This window comes from Palaemon carinicauda, chromosome 1 (assembly GCF_036898095.1).
Source record: "Palaemon carinicauda isolate YSFRI2023 chromosome 1, ASM3689809v2, whole genome shotgun sequence".
Lineage (NCBI taxonomy): Eukaryota > Metazoa > Arthropoda > Malacostraca > Decapoda > Palaemonidae > Palaemon > Palaemon carinicauda.
The window spans coordinates 293,599,438-293,621,044 of record NC_090725.1 but is presented as its reverse complement, the minus strand read 5'-3'; the positions used below and the strand labels follow the sequence as shown (position 1 = coordinate 293,621,044).

At 43.4% G+C, this 21,607-nt stretch overlaps 1 protein-coding gene across 1 annotated transcript in view; it reads left to right on the top strand.

Moving 5' to 3' along the window:
• The first annotated feature begins 232 nt into the window (after positions 1–232).
• Positions 233–21,607, top strand: part of LOC137657825 (DNA polymerase lambda-like) — a 91,592-nt gene continuing 70,217 nt past the window's right edge. Inside the window, exons 1-3 of the mRNA XM_068392388.1 lie at positions 233–346; positions 14,182–14,915; positions 15,507–15,689. Coding sequence (XP_068248489.1) covers positions 14,217–14,915; positions 15,507–15,689 — 882 coding nt within the window. The 5' untranslated portion in view covers positions 233–346; positions 14,182–14,216. The remainder of the gene's footprint in view (positions 347–14,181; positions 14,916–15,506; positions 15,690–21,607) is intronic.

Genomic DNA, 21,607 nt, shown 5'->3' with positions numbered 1-21,607 from the left:
ATTCCATCATGTATCAACTTATTATCAACTGTCAGAATATCATCATACTCTGTTGCAAACTATATATATATATATATATCGGCCTTCTGTAAAGTGGACTTAATTAAATTGTTGGACTTTCTTTAATTATCTTGTCAAAATATTAAAAAAAGGAAAAAGATTAAAAGAATTTTCTACTATATGGGGAAAAGGTAAAATGAGAGGTGCCGTTACAAAGACGGAGCCATATTCCTCAAGTTGAGACCGCTCAGCTGATTGTTGTCATGACAAGTTGAGATTTGTAATGGTAACGAGAAGTATTCGGGTGAACTCTTTTTACGTCATTTTAGGAGGGCGGCTGTTGAAGGTAAAATAGAATAACACCAGTTCATAATTTTTGTCTGATTAATGAAAATGTATATTTAAAAGGTGGGCTAATTTGGTATTACCATTTGCAATTATATGTACTGTTAAACTAAAGTACTGTATAATTAACTTGATACATAGATATTTTACAAGCTACAAATGTCGGTAGGCCTATGCCTACCCTGAAAGACTTTATCCTGGGCCCCAAAAGAAGGCAAATTGGATGCTGTAGTAATAGTCCTGTAGTGTAAATATTTACCATCTCTACGCTAGTGAGTATTGAAATGTGTCCATACTAAATGAAGTTCATGAAGGCAACCTGAACCCACCTAAGATAAACTGTCATTGGATGCCATGTCGGGGTGTATGTATGATAGCGGCCACCTATATGTATGATTACGGCTAACTTAGAATATGGCAGTGGAAGGGGAGTCGCAGGTGGGCGATGCCACCCCCCCCCCCCATTGGGAAAGTAGGTAAGGACATGGCTTGTAGGGTAGGTTAGGGGGAAAAAAATTTAGGTTATTTGAGGTCCATTTTTAATCCAAATGGGAGGAACTGGCCGCTAATATACAAAGGCTCCGCCATGTCTTTATGCATCACACATTGAAAAATCTTTGAGTGCAAATGGCATGAGGTTTCAACATTGAATTATAACAAAGACTTGTATATGCATTACAGTAACAGTATTTTATATTTAAATAACAATCATATATAGGTTAATCTGGATGTGTGTGCGTCTATGTCAAAGTACCTGGAGGTTTTGTAAAAAAAAAATGTACTGTAGATTTGAACGTTGTGGCAGCATAATTTGATATTTTCAGTTCTTCTAATCGTTAGAGAGCAACAAAGCTAAGTCTAAGCTACGCTTCCCTATTACTTTAATAAAGCCAGTATCAATTGTTTTGATAGGACCCAGATTGATGAAGTCCCTGTTAGGTCTACCCTAAGTTAAGTTCACAAAGTTGATCAGACTTGGCAAACTAATTGCCATTTGTTGGCTAAGATAAGGCAATTTGGTAAACAAGTCAAACTATATCTGGCATATTAATTCATTGAGCAAATTTATAATACTTTGATTTCTAGCCAAATATGTGAACCATATAATTTTCCTACTCACTATCTTGAGTTTTATGCATGTTATTATGCCTCAGTCCCCATTAAACATATAGAGGAAAAAAGCCAAACTAACCAGCACTCGTCCATTTATTATAGCAAATTCCAGTTTCAATAGTAATTATAGTATCATATATTAACCATTCATTGTATAGCTAGCTTTAAGTAGAAAATAAGAAACAAGGTTTGTCATGGGTCTCAAACTAGTCCACCTTAAATTCCTGCACTCCATCAATATTATGAGTTATCTGGTTATAGCCCTCTGTTAATTAATCCAGTTGTCTTTTCCATTTTTAGATGTTGAGTTGGTCTGGTTTTTCTTGATAGTAGAAAGAAAATATTTGGAGATTTTCGAACTTCTAAGGTCTAAGTACATCTTAGTGAAAATTAGTCTCAGTAATGAAGTTAATGTTAGCCCATACATAAATTAGCCCATTTTGAACCCTAATGTAGAGTTAAAAGAGGTAATTATATATTAAAACTAGTATTGGAGGATAATAAGTTCAAAGTACTGTCTTGGTTATAATCAGAACAGTAATTCAAAAAAGGATAAGCATAGGCACTTAGGAAAGCACTTTTAGGATTTTTGTATTTATTACAACAAATCGTTGTTGAATTATTAACAGTAAATCTGCAAGTATTTACTGAAAAATTTTAAGTGAATACGATTCTGGTCGAATCTGCCATTAAATCATTAGTATAAACTGTTAAAAAGTCAGAAAATTGTTGACATTGATAAAAGCTAAAGAACTTATTTATAGTCAGAGGACGAAAGTGGTCAAGGTGGTGCTTATACTTGCTTTTTAACTTGCTCTGTATGATAGTTTACAACAGAGAAATAACATGATAAGAATTGATTAGTAACTTTACTGATTTGTAACTTTACATAATAAAGACCAGAGGATGAGGCTTTCTTAACCCTTTTACCCCCAAAGGATGTACTGGTACGTTTAAAAAAACTCATCCCTTTACCCCCATGGACGTACCGGTATGTTCTTGCAAAAAAATGCTTTTTCAATATTAAACTTACCCGATGATCATATAGCTGTCAGCTCTGCTGCCCGACAGAAAAAACCTACGGGCGGAATACGCCAGCGATCGCTATACAGGTGGGGGTGTACATCAACAGCGCCATCTGTCGAGTAGGTACTCAAGTACTCTATGTCAACACAGAACCAATTTTCTCTCTGTCGTGCCACCGGCAAGACCTACTGAATACGCTCTTGTTTTCTGGATTGAATTTCACGTTATTTGGTGAAGTATTCATCTCTGGTTATTAGCTATCGCTGTGCAGAAGTTATCTTCAATACTTCCTTGCATTCTTTTTTGGATTTGGATTATTTGTTGACGACTTGGATAGATTTTGAATTCCCCCCTTTGACTAATTCAAGATGTCTGACCCTTCTCAAGTCCCCAAGTACAGGAAATGTAGCGCTAGGGACTGTTCAAGGCGTCTTCCGAAGGCCTCTATCGATCCGCACACCGTTTGTTCCAATTGTAGGGGTAAAGCCTGTCAATTGGAAGATCGATGTGAGGAATGCGCTGGGCTTTCGGAATTCGGGTTTCAAGAATTCCTGAAATATGCACGTAGGCTAGAGAAGGATAGGCTCAGGAGGAGTTCGTCTCGCTCTATTGATTTTTCCTCTCCCCATGCCCCTCAACCTATTCCTTCCCCTGTAGTGGTTGCACCCGACCCCCCTGCTAGCTCTCATCAACCTTCAATGGCGGATATGATGCGTGCCATTCAGGCTCTAGGTGAGAGAGTCGAGTCATTGGCTAATGACCGCAATCAACTCATGGCTGATGTCAGAGAGTTGAAAGGTAAAAGTGCAGTGGGAAGTGAAGTGAGTGTCAGTGCAGTGAAAAGTGTCAGTGTTACGCATGAGGGTGCGTCTGTTCGTGCCTGTCGTCCTCCCAGTCCGGGACCTCTTGCAAGCTCCCAAGCCCAGGGGAGAAGCAATGTCGTACGACCAAAGGGTTCGACAGGCTTTAATCAGCGTACAGACGTACCCTCCGTGGTTTCGGACGTATCTTACCGAGATCGTCCCACCCACAAGAAGACGAGTGAGCCCATTTTGTCCTCGTCTGCGGAAGAGGTTTCTAGACAGAAACGATGGACCAAGGTCTCACGGCCTCTTAAGCGTAAGGTCCCTTCCGAGCTAGTCCAACGGCCCAGGTGTAGCCACTGGGTCAGTTCGGACTCGCTGCAGTCCTCCGACGACTGCACACCTCCCAAGAGAGGCAAAGTGGTACCGCAACAGGCAGTAACTCCGTCTGTTGCCGCACCCGCTGTTTTAGACCCTCAGTCTCAACGGACAGTAGCTCCGTCTGTTGCCGCTTTTGTAGACCCTAAGTGGTCTTTACTGCAGTCTATGCAGACTCAGTTAGCTGCGGTTATGCAGGAGTTTCGTGCGGAGAAGGTTTACACTGCTCCCGTTAGCCTACAACCTGCCACGGTTGTGCGCCCAGCTCACGCTGAGGCTGCCTGCTCCCACACTCCGGCTGCGGAGAAGGTTGACGCTGCACCCGTTAACCTACAACCTGCCACGGTTGTGCGCCCAGCAGACGCTGAGGCTGCCTGCTCCCACACTCCGGCTGTGAGAGCTCCTCCACCCATGCGCAGTCGACCCTGCCAGACGCATGCTGACTCCCACAGACGCACGGAGCACTCCGTTGCCGTGCGTGAGCTACCACAACAACAGGAGGGTGGAGTTAGGCTGCCGTGTTTTGACGCGGTGCGTCAGCCTCCGCAACCCACGGTGGTCTCCGCTATCCTTCCACAGTCGGGTGTAGACTCTTTGCGCACCCACTCAGCTTTGGTTGTTGCCAGTTCTCAGACTGACCAACAGTGGCATGATGTTGGGTCCAGTGCAGCCACGCATGCACCCGTGCTGCCGGACTCAGCTGTCCAGCCCACTCCGTTGCCTCTTCCTCCTCAACATTCAGACGATGGTATCTCTGATGATGACGAAGCTGCACATCTTGACGACCAACACTCCGACATCGAAGAACCCAAGACCACGCCTCCCTCCTTAGACTTTAGGAAAGTGCTTGCGCTCTTTAAGGATTTATATCCAGACCAGTTTGTGTCTGCAGCACCACGCTCACCTCCCTCTGAGTTCGCTTTAGGCATGCAGTCAGCAGCTCCTGCCTTTACGAAGCTCGTACTCGCTCGCTCGTCCAAGAGAGCCTTAAGGGTACTGGGGGAGTGGTTGCAGTCCAAGAAGCAATTGGGAAAGACATCCTTCATGTTTCCCCCGGTCAAGCTTGCTTCCAGATCTAGCGTCTGGTATGCCACGGGAGAAGTTCTCGGCTTGGGAGTTCCTGCCTCTGCCCAGGGCGACTTCTCAAGTCTGGTAGACTCTCCCCGCAGGCTGGCTATGAGACGCTCCAAGATTTGCTGGACCCCTTCGGACATGGACCATCTTATGAAGGGAGTTTTCCGCGCTTTCGAGGTCTTTAACTTCCTGGACTGGTGTTTGGGAGCATTGAGCAGGAAGACCTCCCCTTCTGATAAGGAGACTTCCATGCTCATCATGTCCTGCATGGACAAAGCCATTAGGGATGGGTCTAGTGAGCTTGCGGCTTCTTTCGTGTCTGGGGTACTCAAGAAGCGAGATCACCTTTGCTCCTTCTTGTCAGCTGGAGTCACCCCATGTCAAAAGTCGGAGCTGATGTTTGCTCCACTCTCGAAGTGTCTCTTCCCTGAAGAATTGATCAAGGAGATTGCTGCCTCCTTGATCCAGAAAGACACCCATGACCTGGTGGCGTCATCCGCACGCAAAGTCACCCCTTTGCCCTCCGTACCTAGACCTAGGATGGACACACCAGCGTCAAGGTTCATTCCGCCCTTTCGTGGCAGAGCCTCCAGCAGAGGAGGTGCTCGTGCCGGAAGTCAACGCGGGAGTAAGAAGAAGGGTTCCAAGTCCTCTAGAGGCAGAGTCTGACTGCCACCTTCTTCAGACAGCAGTGGGAGCCAGGCTCAAGAACTACTGGCAGGCCTGGGAGAACAGGGGCGCAGACGCACAGTCTGTGAAGTTACTCAGGGAGGGGTACAAGATTCCATTCTTGCGCAAGCCCCCTCTAGCAACGACTCCCATCAACCTCTCTCCCAGGTACAGAGAGGAGGAAAAGAGGCTAGCTTTACAGCAAGAGGTGTCTCTCTTACTACAAAAGGGAGCGGTAGTCATAGTCCGGGACCATCAATCCCCGGGCTTCTACAACCGCCTCTTCTTAGTGCCGAAGAAGACAGGAGGGTGGAGACCGGTGCTAGACGTCAGTTCTCTGAATGTCTTTGTCACAAAGCAGACGTTCACCATGGAGACGACAAAGTCGGTTCTAGCATCGGTCAGGAAGGAAGACTGGATGGTCTCGTTAGACCTAAAGGACGCGTACTTTCACGTCCCCATCCACCCAGATTCCCAACCTTTTCTAAGGTTCGTTTTCGGGAAGGTCGTATACCAGTTCCAAGCCCTGTGCTTTGGCCTAAGCACGGCACCTCTAGTTTTTACCAAACTGATGAGGAATATTGCCAAATTCCTGCATTTAGCAAACATCAGAGCCTCCCTCTATTTGGACGACTGGCTTTTAAGAGCTGCGTCAAGTCGTCGCTGTCTGGAGAATCTACAGTGGACTCTAGATCTGACCAAGGAATTGGGTCTCCTGGTCAATATAGAAAAGTCCCAACTCGTCCCATCCCAAACTATAGTTTACCTAGGAATGGAGATTCAGAGTCAAGCTTTTCGGGCTTTTCCGTCGGCCCTCAGAATCAGTCAAGCCCAAGAATGCATCCAGTCCATGCTGAAGAAGGACCGGTGTTCGGTCAGACAGTGGATGAGTCTGATAGGGACACTTTCATCACTGGACCAGTTCATCGCGTTAGGGAGACTCCACCTTCGCCCCCTTCAGTTTCACTTAGCTGCTCACTGGAGAAAGGACAAGACGCTAGAAGCGGTCTCAGTTCCTATTTCCGAGAAGATGAAGTCATCACTGACTTGGTGGAAGAACAACATTCTCCTCAGGGAGGGTCTGCCACTGGCTGTTCAGACCCCCGACCACCTTCTCTTCTCGGACGCATTGGACACGGGCTGGGGTGCGACGTTGGACGGTCGGGAATGCTCGGGCACGTGGAATGCGGTTCAAAGCGAGTTACACATCAACTGCAAGGAGCTACTGGCAGTTCATCTGGCCTTGAGAAGCTTCAAGTCCCTCCTTCTAGGCAAGGTGGTGGAGGTGAACTCCGACAACACCACAGCACTGGCGTACATCTCCAAGCAAGGAGGGACTCATTCGATGAAGTTGTACGAGATCGCAAGGGACCTCCTCACCTGGTCAAGAGATCGAAACATATCCCTTGTAACGAGGTTCATTCAAGGCGACATGAATGTCATGGCAGACCGCCTCAGCCGGAAGGGTCAAATCATCCCAACAGAGTGGACCCTTCACAAGAATGTATGCAACAAACTATGGGCATTGTGGGGCCAACCCACCATAGATCTGTTCGCAACCTCGATGACCAAGAGGCTCCCAAATTATTGTTCACCGATTCCGGACCCAGCAGCAGTTCACATAGATGCCTTTCTTCTGGATTGGTCCCATCTAGACCTTTATGCGTTCCCCCCGTTCAAGATTGTCAACAGAGTACTGCAGAAGTTCGCCTCTCACGAAGGGACACGGTTGACGTTGGTTGCTCCCCTCTGGCCCGCGAGAGAATGGTTCACCGAGGTACTGCAATGGCTAGTAGACGTTCCCAGAACACTTCCCCTAAGAGTGGACCTTCTGCGTCAGCCGCATGTAAAGAAGGTACACCCAAGCCTCCACGCTCTTCGTCTGACTGCCTTCAGACTATCGAAAGACTCTCGAGAGCTAGAGGCTTTTCGAAGGAGGCAGCCAGAGCGATTGCTAGAGCTAGGAGGACATCCACTCTCAAAGTCTACCAGTCGAAGTGGGAAGTCTTCCGAAGTTGGTGCAAGTCCAAATCAGTATCCTCAACCAGTACCTCTGTAACTCAGATAGCTGACTTCCTGTTATACCTAAGGAAGGAAAGATCCCTTTCAGCCCCCACGATCAAGGGTTACAGAAGCATGTTGGCAGCAGTCTTCCGTCACAGAGGCTTAGATCTGTCTAACAACAAAGATCTACAGGACCTCCTTAAGTCTTTTGAGACCACGAAGGAGCGTCGGTTGGCCACACCAGGTTGGAACTTAGACGTGGTACTAAGATTCCTTATGTCAGCAAGGTTCGAGCCACTTCAATCAGCCTCTTTTAAAGATCTCACTTTGAAAACTCTTTTCCTCGTCTGCTTAGCAACAGCTAAAAGAGTCAGTGAGATACACGCCTTCAGCAGGAACATTGGATTTACATCTGAAACGGCTACATGTTCCTTACAGCTTGGTTTTTTAGCCAAAAACAAACTTCCTTCTCGTCCTTGGCCCAAATCGTTCGAAATTCCAAGCCTTGCTAGTTTGGTTGGAAATGAACAAGAAAGAGTACTATGCCCAGTAAGAGCTCTTAAGTACTATTTGAAACGGACTAAGCCATTACGTGGACAATCAGAAGCTTTATGGTGTGCCATTAAGAAACCTTCTTTACCAATGTCGAAGAATGCAGTTTCTTATTATATCAGGCTTTTAATTCGAGAAGCTCATTCCCATCTGAATGAGGAGGACCATGCTTTGCTGAAGGTAAGGACACATGAAGTTAGAGCTGTCGCAACTTCAGTGGCCTTCAAACAAAACAGATCTCTGCAGAGTGTAATGGATGCAACCTATTGGAGAAGCAAGTCAGTGTTCGCATCATTTTACCTTAAAGATGTCCAGTCTCTTTACGAGAACTGCTACACCCTGGGACCATTCGTAGCAGCGAGTGCAGTAGTGGGTGAGGGCTCAGCCACTACATTCCCATAATCCCATAACCTTTTTTAATCTTTCTCTTGAAATGCTTTTTATTGTTGTTTTTTGGGTTGTCCGGAAGGCTAAGAAGCCTTTCGCATCCTGGTTGATTTGGCGGGTGGTCAAATTCTTTCTTGAGAAGCGCCTAGATTAGAGGTTGTGATGAGGTCCTTTAGTATGGGTTGCAGCCCTTTATACTTCAGCTCCTAGGAGTCGCTCAGCATCCTGTGAGGATCGCGAGGCTCAGTAAGGAAGACGTACTTAAAAAAGGCAGAGTAATTGTTCAAGTCGACTTCCTTACCAGGTACTTATTAATTTTATGTTTGTTATTTTGAATAACTGCTAAAAGGAAATACGGAATACTTAGCTCTTAAGGTTAACATATATGCTGGTCTCTACCCACCCCCCTGGGTGTGAATCAGCTATATGATCATCGGGTAAGTTTAATATTGAAAAATGTTATTTTCATTAGTAAAATAAATTTTTGAATATACTTACCCGATGATCATAAATTAAAGGACCCACCCTTCCTCCCCAATAGAGACCCAGTGGACCGAGGAGAAAATTGGTTCTGTGTTGACATAGAGTACTTGAGTACCTACTCGACAGATGGCGCTGTTGATGTACACCCCCACCTGTATAGCGATCGCTGGCGTATTCCGCCCGTAGGTTTTTTCTGTCGGGCAGCAGAGCTGACAGCTATATGATCATCGGGTAAGTATATTCAAAAATTTATTTTACTAATGAAAATAACATATTTAAATTTTTTTTTGCATATTTTTGATTATTTTTTTTAGAAACTTCAGGCATTTTCCAAGAGAATGAGACTAACCTGACCTCTCTATGACGAAAATTAAGGCTGTTAGAGCAATTTTTAAAAAATAAACTGCAAAATGTGCTTGAAAAAAATTAACCCCTGGGGGTTAAGGGTTGGAAATTTCCAAATAGCCTGGGGGTAAAAGGGTTAAAGTATACATAGACATACAAAAGGTTTCCAACTTACAAACACAATAAGTTCTGAGAAGTTGTTTACAAGTCTTTGATTATTAAATTTTGGCCTAGTGTGAGCCTAACCTAACCCAAATGTTCACGATTTCCAGGTGCAAATTCCAACACACAGTCCTGTTTCATATGAAATAAATATCAGGTTATTACAAATGTTGTTTTGCTCATTGTTTTAAGCTATATACCGTAATGGGTTGTTTTATTCTATTATCCTATTATACGATAGAAACATAAATAAACAAGTGGTGAGATGCACTGCGTAATGTTTACTTTAATCGATTATGAATCGGCTGACTTGAAGAAAAGTTTTCTATAGAAGAAACATAAATAAACAAGGAGCGAGATGCACTGCGTAATGTTTACTTTAATCGATTACGAATCAGCTGACTTGAAGAAAAGTTTTCTTTAGATATTGTGCAGTACTTACATTTCTGTTATTTGTTATTAGATTACTGCTCGGTATATTTAATTAATGTAATGAATGTTATTTTGTTTTATTATGTTAACACTCGATAGAAACTTGCACAAAGAAGCAATCATATATCCTGTAGTAGTGTTTGAATTTTACTCAACAATTGAATCAGCTGACTTGGAAGCCTGCTGTACCATATACACGTTACTCTACTGTAATTCATTTTTAAATTACTGGTTGGTTTATTCAATGTACGGTTAAGATTTATGGTATAGAATGATTTATTTGATACCAGTACTGTAATAAATCATTGTTTGTTCCTATACGTAATGGAAACCATTGACCTTTAATACCTTTAATAGGAGTATGACATCGGCGAAGCTGAAATAGCCGTTAAACTTTTATCAAGGTAAACATTGCTGCTTGCTGAGTGATTGGTGAGGCCCTCCTAGTTGACAGCCAAAGCAGCCCTCACTTTGACTTTAGCTGCTGCTGAGTACTAAAGTACACAGCTGCATTCCTTGACTTGGCTTTTAAACTGATCACTTTCTTTCTCTCTTTCTAGACATGCAGCTCTGCTGCGGAAAAGTGAATCGGAAGTGAATGCTCATGTGCTTTGTGGTTTTTGCAAGGGGTATGGCTTTGAACTTTGCAGACATCCCCTTGTGAGGAATGTAGGGAGTGGCCTCCTGTACAGTGGGTGGAATTTGCAAAGAAGATGTCAAGGTCGATTGTGCGGCATCAAAGGGTATGCCTAAGTTGATGCCAAATAATATCTCGATAACTGATTAATTCTGTCGTCCTAGAGGAATCAGTTGCTCCAGGATCTTGACAAACTTCTCAACTTTGTCATGATCTGCGCATCGAGATCAATCGGCAAAAGTAGGATCTTACAACCAAGAAACTGATAGAGTATCTGTGTATGTTGATAGATATGGTAGCAGATGATTGTATCAGCAGACTCTGAGAGGTAGCACAACCGTTCCTGATTCCTCAAGATCAACCAGCAAAGCGATGTCAATATTTTCTAGGACACTTTTTCATCGTTGGAGAAGCTCATGCCTCACTAACATCTCTACCAGAGATCACTTCAGTGATGTCTGAAGCAGCACTAGTCAGCAGCCACCGATCCTCCTGACTTTCTGAATCCAGTGGAACAAGAGGTAGTGGACTATCTCGAGTGGTAGCTTGACAGCAAAAACTTCATTAAGGAAGTTCCACTCAACTCTCCACCTATAGAGATGCTGCTGTTAATAGACGAGTCAAGGGAGGATCGGGATGAACACCTGAGGAACAAGGCTGCCTTGGGCTGTGGTCCAATCATGACAAGAGCCTACATATAAACCTGTTGGAGGAGCATGCTACACGTAGAGTGCTGCAGTCTTTCCGATATAGTTCTCGTTAGTGTTAATGAGTCACAACATTATGGTAGTGACTTACTTAACAATCAGGGAGGGACAGTGTCCCAGCCTCTTTGTGACTTGGCAAAACAGGCATACACTTGGGTGTTAGACAATGCAGTAGAGTTTTTCCAGGAAAAGCATTGTACTAGCAGACACTCTCAGCTGCCAAGGGCAGGTGGTAGGTACATAGTGGTTCCTACTTAACTCTGTGGTGGGAAGGCTTCTTGCCTGTTGTTGTTCCCTAATGATAGACTTGTTTGAAATCTGCCTGAACAAGAATCTAACACTGTTTTGTTCTCCAGTCCCAGATTTGTCTGCAACTTTGGAAAACATTCTCCAGTCCCAGATTTGTCTGCAACTTTGGAAAACACCTTCCAACATCCATGGGACAACCTGGATGCTTATGCCTTTCCTCCCTTCTACTTGATACAATGAATACTTAAAAAAAAATGCTTTATATGGTGTCTCCCAAGTGGTCACAAGCCGAATGGTTTCTGTACTTGTTGATGCTCCTAGTCAAGGTACTGCTGCAACTACCCCAATGGCCCAACCTTCTTTCAACCACACATGCAGAGGTTCCACAACTCTTTGGCCTCTCTGTCACTTAATGGGTGGAAACTGTCTAGCATCTCTTCCAAGCAAAAGATGGAGTCACTGCACAGGAAATGTCTAGATACCTTCGTATATCCTCTGCAGCTGTTTGCCTAGAGAAATGCGTCCTCCTCTATGATTGGTGTTGTAAATGAAGTACTTTTCTGATTAGAGCCTCTCTGCAACTGATAGCTGATTTATTTGTCTATCTTCGCCGAGAAGAGCTCCTCTCAGTCCCTGCGGGTAAGGGCTACTGCTCAGCCTTGAGCCAAGTTATCAGACTGAAAGGTCTGGATTTTTCCTTCTCTTTGGGAACTGTTCATGCTGATGGGGAGTTTTGAGCAGTCTTGTCCACCAAGAGAACTCAAACTACCCTCCTGGGACATTACCAGAGTTCTTATCTCTCTTTACAGGTGTCTTACGCTTAAGATTGTTTTTGCTGACGCCGAAGTTCACGGGTAGATGAGCTTCATGGCTTATCATATATGCCATTGGTCATTCTGAAGGATAGAAGGTTTTGATATACTTTGTACCTTAGATTGGAGCTAAGACACAAAACCCTGCAAACTGTGACCCCAGGTTTGATGCCTTCTCCCTCTCTTCCCTTAAATTAGTAATTGGGATGACTGGCTTCTCTGTCCTGTGAGAGGGCTAAGACACTACTGTACCTTAAAGCAACCCAGTGATTCAGACAAGAATACATTGTAGGATGAAGAAGTTGATCTCAAAGAACATTATCCTCATCTGGTTTCGTGAAACCATTTGAGATGTTTGTTCTTCCTTAGAGGGAACCTTAAGCAGTCCTTCGAGAATGCAAGCCCATGAAGTCAGAGGAATCAGCTCCACACAACCTTCACCGCCCGCTATTTGTAGGCGTATACCCTCAAGTCCGTGGACACATTCTCCTTGGGACTTGTGGTAGCTGCTAAACAGGTTGTGTAGTAAGCTTTGCTCCCTCACAGGATAAGAAGCATCTCTTGTAAGATTGTGATTGAGGCAGAAGTTCAGGAATGAAAGATAGGGTCTGGCCTCTCTTGGAGTTCTAGCAGTTGCACTTTTTTAGAGATAGATTTTTGTATTCAAGTACAGTATCTCCTCTATCCTTCTTTACAAGTGGAAGGCTGAAGAAATGTATGCATTACCATCGATCTTATGAATGTAATACATTAGACACAATCCAATAGAATTGAGATTTTCCGAAAACCATCTGCTGTGCATAGTGGAAGCCTAGCCTAACACTAATATCTCAATGCTCAAGTAGTTGGTAAGTTGAACAGTTTTCATGAATTTTGGTACTCTGCAGGACCAAATTATATACACACTTCCTGGGTCAGAAAACCAGCCAGTGTAGTTATATGAGGACTCTCACACCCCAGGATGTCACCTACTAAATGTTTCAGGTTTCTATTATGTATTGGAACAAATCTCATATTTTTCAGATTTGTATTTCTCGTAACTATTCAAACCTTAGACTTTTCAAGTTTTATTACCCGCCTCCACCACCCTGCTAATTCTAGAGGAAAGGTTAAAGTGAAGGTGAGCGCTACCTGTTGGGTGGGCGGGGTTTCCCTGCCACCCGACAGCCAGTTGTGTTTACCTCATTAACCCTTTTACCCCCAGGCTCTTTGGAAATTTCCAACCCTTAACCCCCAAGGGGTTATTTTTTCCCCAGCACATTTTGCAGTATATTTTTTTCAAATTGCTCTAACAGCCTTAATGTTTGTCATAGAGAGGTCAGGTTGGTCTCATTCTCTTGGATAATGCCTGAATTTTTAAAAAAAAAAATAAAAAAAATATGAAAAAATTAATTTTTGTAGCATTTTTTTGCAAGGACGTACTGGTACGTCCATGGGGGTAAAGGGATGAGTTTTGTGAAACGTACCAGTACGTCCTTTGGGGGTAAAAGGGATAAAAGTTGAAGGGCCGGCTCCAGCTTCGCTAGTCATACTCCTATTGAAGATCTCAGGTTTGTATGGTTAGGAAAAATACAAAAAATTTGAAAAATTTGTGATTTTTTTATGGTTTTTGTACTAAACTTCCTCCACTAGACTTTGTAGTTTTTATCTGGCACCTGAGACTCTTTATGATGAGGTTTTATAAATTTCTTCAATTTGAAGCTCCTCTCCCCTTTTCTTTTCATAAAATGTCCCTAAAATAACTACTGTATGTAAAAATAAAGATATCCTTTAACTCTGTTGAATGTATTTTATTTAATTTTGTAACTTTCTTCAAGTTTAAGCCCCTTTCCCCATTTCTTTTCCTAAAACATCCCTAGAATAACTACTTTGTGAAAAGAAAGATATCCTTTAACTCTGTTGTATGTGTATTATTCTGGTATATAGTGGTTCTATATGTACACAGTATATTAGGTAGAGTATTACTATTCAAGTGACTGGCTAATCTTGTATGTTCTTTTCAGAATGAGTTCAGTAAGAATCTACTGAGATTTTAAGAATGAAAAGGAAGCTTAGCCAGCCCCTCACTTCTCAAAAGAAAATTAAGAATGATGATGATAATCAAGATTGCCAGGATCTAGTTTTAACACCTGTATTCCAGGGATTGATATTTTATATTCACCCAGCAAAGTTTGGTACTGGGAGACTAAAAATATTTGAAAAGCAAGTAAAGAAATTTGGAGGACTGTTATTCCAGCTCTCTTCACAATTTTCAGAAAGTGTAACTCATATAATATTTGAAGAATCCATTGACTCTGAACAGGTCAAGAAACTTGTAGATCCAAATGATTTCCCTAGAGCTGTCTTTGTCAGGTGCACATGGTTAAGTCTTTGTATAAAAACAAAGTCAAGAGAATTAACTAAAGATTTTGAAATTTCTGTAAAATTAGATAAAGGAAGAAAAGATCAACACCAGAATGAATTAGACATCGAAGTAGTGACATGCGCAGAAAAGTCAGAAATTAATACATCAAAGGATATTACAAATACAGGCTCCTGTCAAGCAGAGTCTGGAACTCTTGAAGCAAACGGTGAGGAAAAGAAAAGAGGTGAGGAATTTTATTGTCCTGGTAACCAAGAAAGCTTGATTGACAGTAATGAAAAATTTCAAGATAATACCAACTTAAAACTGTCGGATGACATCGTAAAAAAGGAAGGAAACTATCCTCTAGTAAAGAATTTTCCCAAGAACTTACAGGTAAAGTGTAATATCATTGATTTGTTTTTTATGTAAAGTAGAAGTGGTTATGTATGCATTATTCACATAGACATTGTTAGTACAAGTATACTGTATGTGTGGTGGAATCTCCCACTTTAAGACTTGGTTTAGAATTTTAGACAAAATGCTTATGGACTGAAAATACAGTAACTTATTATTACACAAATACTGTTTAGTTTACTCAGGATGCTACCGTAAATTCCTGTTTTGCTAAATTATCACCATTCTTTAAGACTCCTGGTTATGCTAGGACAGCTTCAATTATTTTATATTTTTTTCTTGCATTATGGTTGTTGTAACACATCTCCATAAGTTGAGGACTATCAGTACATACTGAGTTTGTTCTTGCACATTCATTCATTCAGGGTAGATGATATTTCTTTTATATATCCTGTCATATAAGAGTCCCCATTCTAATTTGAATTGGCATTCCTTTGGATTCACACAATACCTCCCAAAGTTTGGATTTCCCATTGTTAAAGCCCCATTTTTGGTATTTTTCATATCTATGATAAAAGTTCTATAATACTGTATATATCATTGCTATTAATAGGGAACCTTTTACCTCAGCAAAAGTTTGTATGTTCACAACCTTCAAGCAGTCAGACAAAAGGCTTTAATATCCACATCACGTCAGAATTAGAAAAACTTGCCACTGCATACAAGAGTAAGAATGATACTTGGCGAGCTGTAGGATACCAGAAGGCAATTTCAGCCATTCGAAATTACCCCAAAGAAATAACATCTAGAGAGGTAAGTTATATATCATTATTTGATTGTTGTCTCTATTTCTTATTTTGTGTCTGCATACTATCAGCCTATAACTTTGTGTTTGATAACATGATTTCCAAGTTTCTAACAAATCTACTGTGTATTTCACGGACCATGACACCCTCTTTTTTTAATATAACTAATGAACTAGGCTTCTGATTAATGTGAAACTGAAACCACCAGAGTTTGAGACACCGACCTAATTAAGAAAAATGGATTCAAGCATCTACTCCGCAGTATTGTCTTACTTTATATAGAGAAATGTCATCTAAATTCTGTGGTTATGGCGAGAACGGAAATTAAGACCTGGCAACTAGGCGTAGAATGACGTATGTCAACCATGACGTGAGCCCCTGACGTTTACACCTGCCACGCCCCCCTTTCTGTATGGTTATTAAAAGATATATAAGTTGTAGTGAATTATACTGCTCTTTGATGGAATCTAAAGATACTGATTAGTTATTATATTTAAATAAACTAATTTTTAGACTCACTTGTGTTTATTATTTAATTAATAGTTAATTTTACGAAAAAAAGACAAAAAAATTAACATCTCGGAAGGCAGTCAGAGAGGTGATCGCGCTAGGGAAGGTACACGCCTGTTACATACGGTCATTGACAAGGCTCCTGCTGACACTTTGCTCACTGACTACTATTGACATTTTATATCATGTTTAGAATGCTTCACCATTGTCCACAAGGTTGTCGTAATGCTTTTGTGTTGCGACTCTTAACATACTTCAAGAGGGAACAACACAACAATAAAATGAAAATTGGATTGAATAGGTTGGTATCATGTTGTCATGTTTAATGCCGTACCATCACGGACATATATAGTTGAATATGATGCATTATCAGATTCTCTCTCTCTCTCTCTCTCTCTCTCTCTCTCTCTCTCTCTCTCTCTCTCTCTCTCTCTCACACACATACACTGTATATATATATATATATATATATATAATATATATATATATATATATATATATATATATATATATATATATATATAACGGATTTTGAGCGAAGCGAAAAATCTATTTTTGGGTAAGATAGCCATGTCGTCCTGATGGAAGTTCCTTAAAGGCAGCTTCCTAGGGTATATTACAACTACGGCGATATTCCCAGAGAATTTACCTTCAGGTACCCAGAATTCTAACTCCTGGAGCGAGTATCCCTAAAAAAGACCTTAGGGATATCGTAAATATCAGTGGACGTATTCTTGACACGCCTCATAGCAATCTATACCCCGAATAGAGTTAACACTTCGTAGGGGTAAAATGGCAAGAAAACGAAAACGATAAGAAAGGGGGGAGCCGTTCATAAGGCATCCCTCCTCCCCGTTTCGAAAGCGTGCCCTGCGCCGCTCACGGCGCCATCTGTATTCCTTGTAGCGATACACGAGGTGCTACAGATACTGTATGTAGGGAGGGGTCCTACTATCCTTTTCACTCTTATTTATTTTGAAAAGGAGCAGGGCGGGTCCATCAGGACGACATGGCTATCTTACCCAAAAATAGATTTTTCGCTTCGCTCAAAATCCGTTTTTTGGGCTCAAGCCATGTCGTCCTGATGGAAGTATACCAGAGCATTACTGTATCTGTGGATTCTCAATACGTGCCGTACTCCTCAAGAATGTTTCTTAGTCAACTCGACTGACAGACCTAAGATGTTACCGTTATACATCTTTTCACTAATCATAAGCCATGAGAGTGCTTCCTGCCCCCTACAGGGAGGAGTCCTACTAGACTCTAGAAACGAACGAAGAGTACATATACCTATGTATGAATCACTCGCCAGCCAGTACCATATAGTGGTCTCACTCTATATGAAGCGAAGTCTTACGGGACTACAGTATCCAAAAGAAAAAGTCCCGACCAGCACCCTGGTCGAAGTAAAATTAGACAAAAGGTTATATCTGCGTAGGATTAAACTTGCTGCTACCACCATCCTCAGAAAGGGGTGGAGTCCTTATTGCTAAGGAAAGTATAAACCAGTATAATCCAGGCTTTGCATTAAGGAATAGGCTATTATAGATATCCCCGATTAATATACATAGGCTAAATACTCAAAAAACAATATGAAATCAAAAATATAGGTGAAGGAGACGCAAGGTTCCCGAGAACAAGTTTATTGAGAAACAATAAATAGACATGGTCACCATAAATATGTACATATGCTAGGTGGATGACCAACAATTTTCACAAGTACTGTAGTGCATGGATGAATGATTATCTGAAAGAAAACATATGTGTCACTTACACATACCCCGGTATCAAACTTAACGTCCATGTTACTACTTCGCTGACAATAGCGTTGGCAAACGCTTGGCACACCTGTCTGTACTTGTGTTACCATCACCATCACGTTGGAACAGTCACTGTGGGCTCTGAGAGCCTACACTACCAGTTATATCAACATATATAACTAACTATTCACCCAAGAATCCAAGTCCCAAATGATTCCGCTGTTCCTCGCAGAGTTAAACAGCAGGGTTAACGACGCAACCAACTGCTACCACAGACCTCTTTAGCTGCTCCACTTGCTTAGCATAGTGGCGAAAGAATACCCTGGAAGACTTCCAGCCAGTGTATGAACGAAGGTGTTCAAAATCCATAAAGTTAAAGAAGTTTAAAGATGAAGCAACTTTCCTCGGATCATGACCTGCGGGTGAACTGTCAGGATCCGCTCTGCGAATAAAATATGTAATTTTCGCCCTAAGTTGATTTAAAGATAAATTCGAGCCCGATGTTTCTCCTCTGAATAGTTGGCCCCCATGGAAGTCTGAAGTTCTACGAAGATAGACCTTAAGGCATTCTACGGGACATAGAGATGCATCTTCTTTCAGAGGGCAGATTCTCCAGGGACCCCACCTGTTGGTGGGCAACTCGTTCTTAGCGAGAAACGTAGGGTCCGGAAACAGGTTCAGTTCTCCCCCATCCAGGAACTGAACTCGGCCCTCCTCTCTCGAGAGGGCCACAATCTCACTAACTCTGGCCCCAGAAGCAAGGGCAAAAAGGAAGATCACTTTTTGAGTCAGGTCCTTCAACGCACATTCCTCATTATCTAGTAATGAGGCAAAATGAAGGACTTTGTCTAATGACCATGAAATAGGCTTTGGAGGAGCTGATGGTCTAAGCCTAGCACAGGCCTTTGGGATCTTATTAAACATTTCGTTAGCGAGGTCTACCTGGAAGGCATATAGAATGGGTCTTGTTAGAGCTGACTTACATGTAGAAATTGTGTTCGCCGCCAGCCCCTGTCCGTGGAGGTGAATGAAGAAGGATAGGCAGAACTCCGTAGAGATCTCGTGCGGGTTCTTATCTTTGACAAAGGCTACCCATTTCTTCCATGCAGATTCGTACTGCCTCCTAGTAGACTTACACTTGTATTCTTCCAGGAAGTCGATACTATCTTTCGAGATTCCGAACCGTTTCTTCACCGCTAGGGAGAGAAAATCATGAGCTGCAGGGTTCGGGTTTTCTGTAATGAAGCGAAGACAGTCGACTTCTGGACTTGCTGGGACAGAACTGGGTCCGGGAGTGGTAGGAACCTCAGTCGTAGTTCCAGAGCCAGAGGGAACCATACACTGTTCGGCCACTTGTGGGCCACTATTGCTGCTACTCCCTTGAAGGATCTCAGTTTGTTGAGGACCCTCAACATCAGATTGTGAGGGGGAAACAGGTAGATCCTGGACCATCTGTTCCAATCGAGGGACATCGCATCTATTGCTTCTGCCGAGGGGTCCACATATGGGGACACATATTTCGGCAGCTTCTTGTTGTCCTTCGTCGCGAAGAGGTCTATCTGCAGTTCTGGGACTTGTCTCAAGATGAAAGAGAATGATCCTGCGTCTAGGGACCATTCTGTCTCTATCGGTGTTACCCTGGATAGAGCGTCCGCGGTCACATTCCGGACTCCTTGAAGGTGAACTGCTGACAGGTGCCACTTCTTCTTCTCCGCCAGTCGGAATATGGCTAACATTACCTGGTTGAGAGGTGGGGATCTCGATCCCCGCCGATTCAGACATTTCACAACCACCTCGCTGTCCAGTACCAACCTTACGTGGATCGAGTGACGTGGGGATACTTTCTTCAGGGTCAGAAGTACTGCCATAGCTTCTAGAAAGTTTATGTGAAAGGTCCCAAATAGCTTGGACCAGATTCCTTGCACTTTTTCCCGATGGGAGTGACCCCCCCACCCTACCTTTGAGGCGTCTGTGTGGATTGTCACTGACGGGGGGGGTGGCTGAAGAGGTAGAGACCTCTTTAGACGACTGGCTTGAGACCACGGTCTGAGAAGAGAACGTAGTCGAAGTGGGACCGGTCTCTTCAAGTCCCTTCGCTCTTTCGATGCAAAGGTTCTCCATACTCCCGCTGCATCTTTTAGCTGTGCTCTCAGCACAGGGTCTGTTACTGATGCAAACTGAAGAGAGCCCAAAACCCTCTCTTGTTCGCGTCTTGATATCCTCTCGGAACCTAGAAGTCTCCTGACAGACCCTGCTATTTCCTTCCTCTTTGACATCGGGATGGAAAGACGGTGTGACACTAAATCCCAGTGAATTCCCAACCACTGGAACCTCTGAGCTGGAGAAAGACGAGACTTCTTTCTGTTGATCATGAAGCCTAGATATTCCAGGAACTGAATCACTTGTAGGGAAGCTTGCAAGCATTCTGCTCTGGATGCTGCCCACACCAACCAATCGTCCAGGTAGGCTACTACCTGGAACCCTTTTAGGCGTAACTGTTTGAGAGCTGCGCTCGCAAGCTTCGTAAAGATCCTTGGGGCTATGTTTAGTCCGAAGGGCATCGCCCTGAAAGCGTAAAGTTTTTGTTGTAGCTTGAATCCTAGGTAGGGGGAGAGACGACGACTTATTGGAACGTGCCAATATGCGTCTGACAAGTCGATGGAGACGGTATATGCCCTCTTGGGCAGTAAGGCCCTTATGTGTTGTAACGTTAACATCTTGAACTTGTGGTTCACTATGAACTTGTTGAGTGGTGACAAGTCCAGAATGACTCTGAGTTTCCCCGAGTCTTTCTTGGGAACACAAAACAGCCTCCCTTGGAACTTGATGGACTTTACCCTCCTGATCACCTTTTTCTCCAACAGATCTTGGGTGTACTCCTCCAAAACGGGGGTGGAGTGTTGGAAAAATTGAGGGCACTGGGGCGGAGTACTGTACCAACTCCAACCCAGTCCATTTTTGAGAAGGCTGTGGGCCCAGGGATCGAAGGTCCAGCGATCCCGGAAATACTGAAGTCTCCCACCTACCGGCGACACTTCACTTTGACTGTCCTGCAGTCTTGCCTCCCTGGCCGCGACCACCTCTGAATCCTCGTCCCCTAGAGGGGCGTCTTGATGACCCTCTAGCTGCTCCTCTGGGCCTTGCACGAAACGTGGTCGACTGTCCCTCGAACACGGGATTGAATGCAGGGGAAGCTGATGACATGGCTTGGGGAACCCATTGGAAGGTGGTCGGGGTCTGGGCTACCAGTTGTGGAACCGGAGGCAAAGCTGGCTGTTGCTGCTGTGGTCTTTGCTGTTTGAAGGACTTGGCTGGACGGGAGGAAAACCTTGACTTCTTCGCCTTTCCTTTCGGCTGAGGGCCCTCATCCGGAGAAGACTTCCTCTTAAGGGACAGGCCCCACTTCAGGAGAAGATTGCGGTTCTCAGTGGCTGCCTTGTCCACGATCTCTTTGACCACGTCCTTGGGAAAGAGATCTTTACCCCAGATGTTGGATGAAATTAGCCTCTTGGGTTCGTGCCTCACTGTGGCCGAGGCGAACACAAACTCCCTACAGGCTCTCCTTGCTTTAACAAAGCAATAGAGGTCCTTGGTTACTGTGGCCAGATGGATTTTGGCCATAACCATGAACATCTCTGGCATCTTGGGGTCGCTA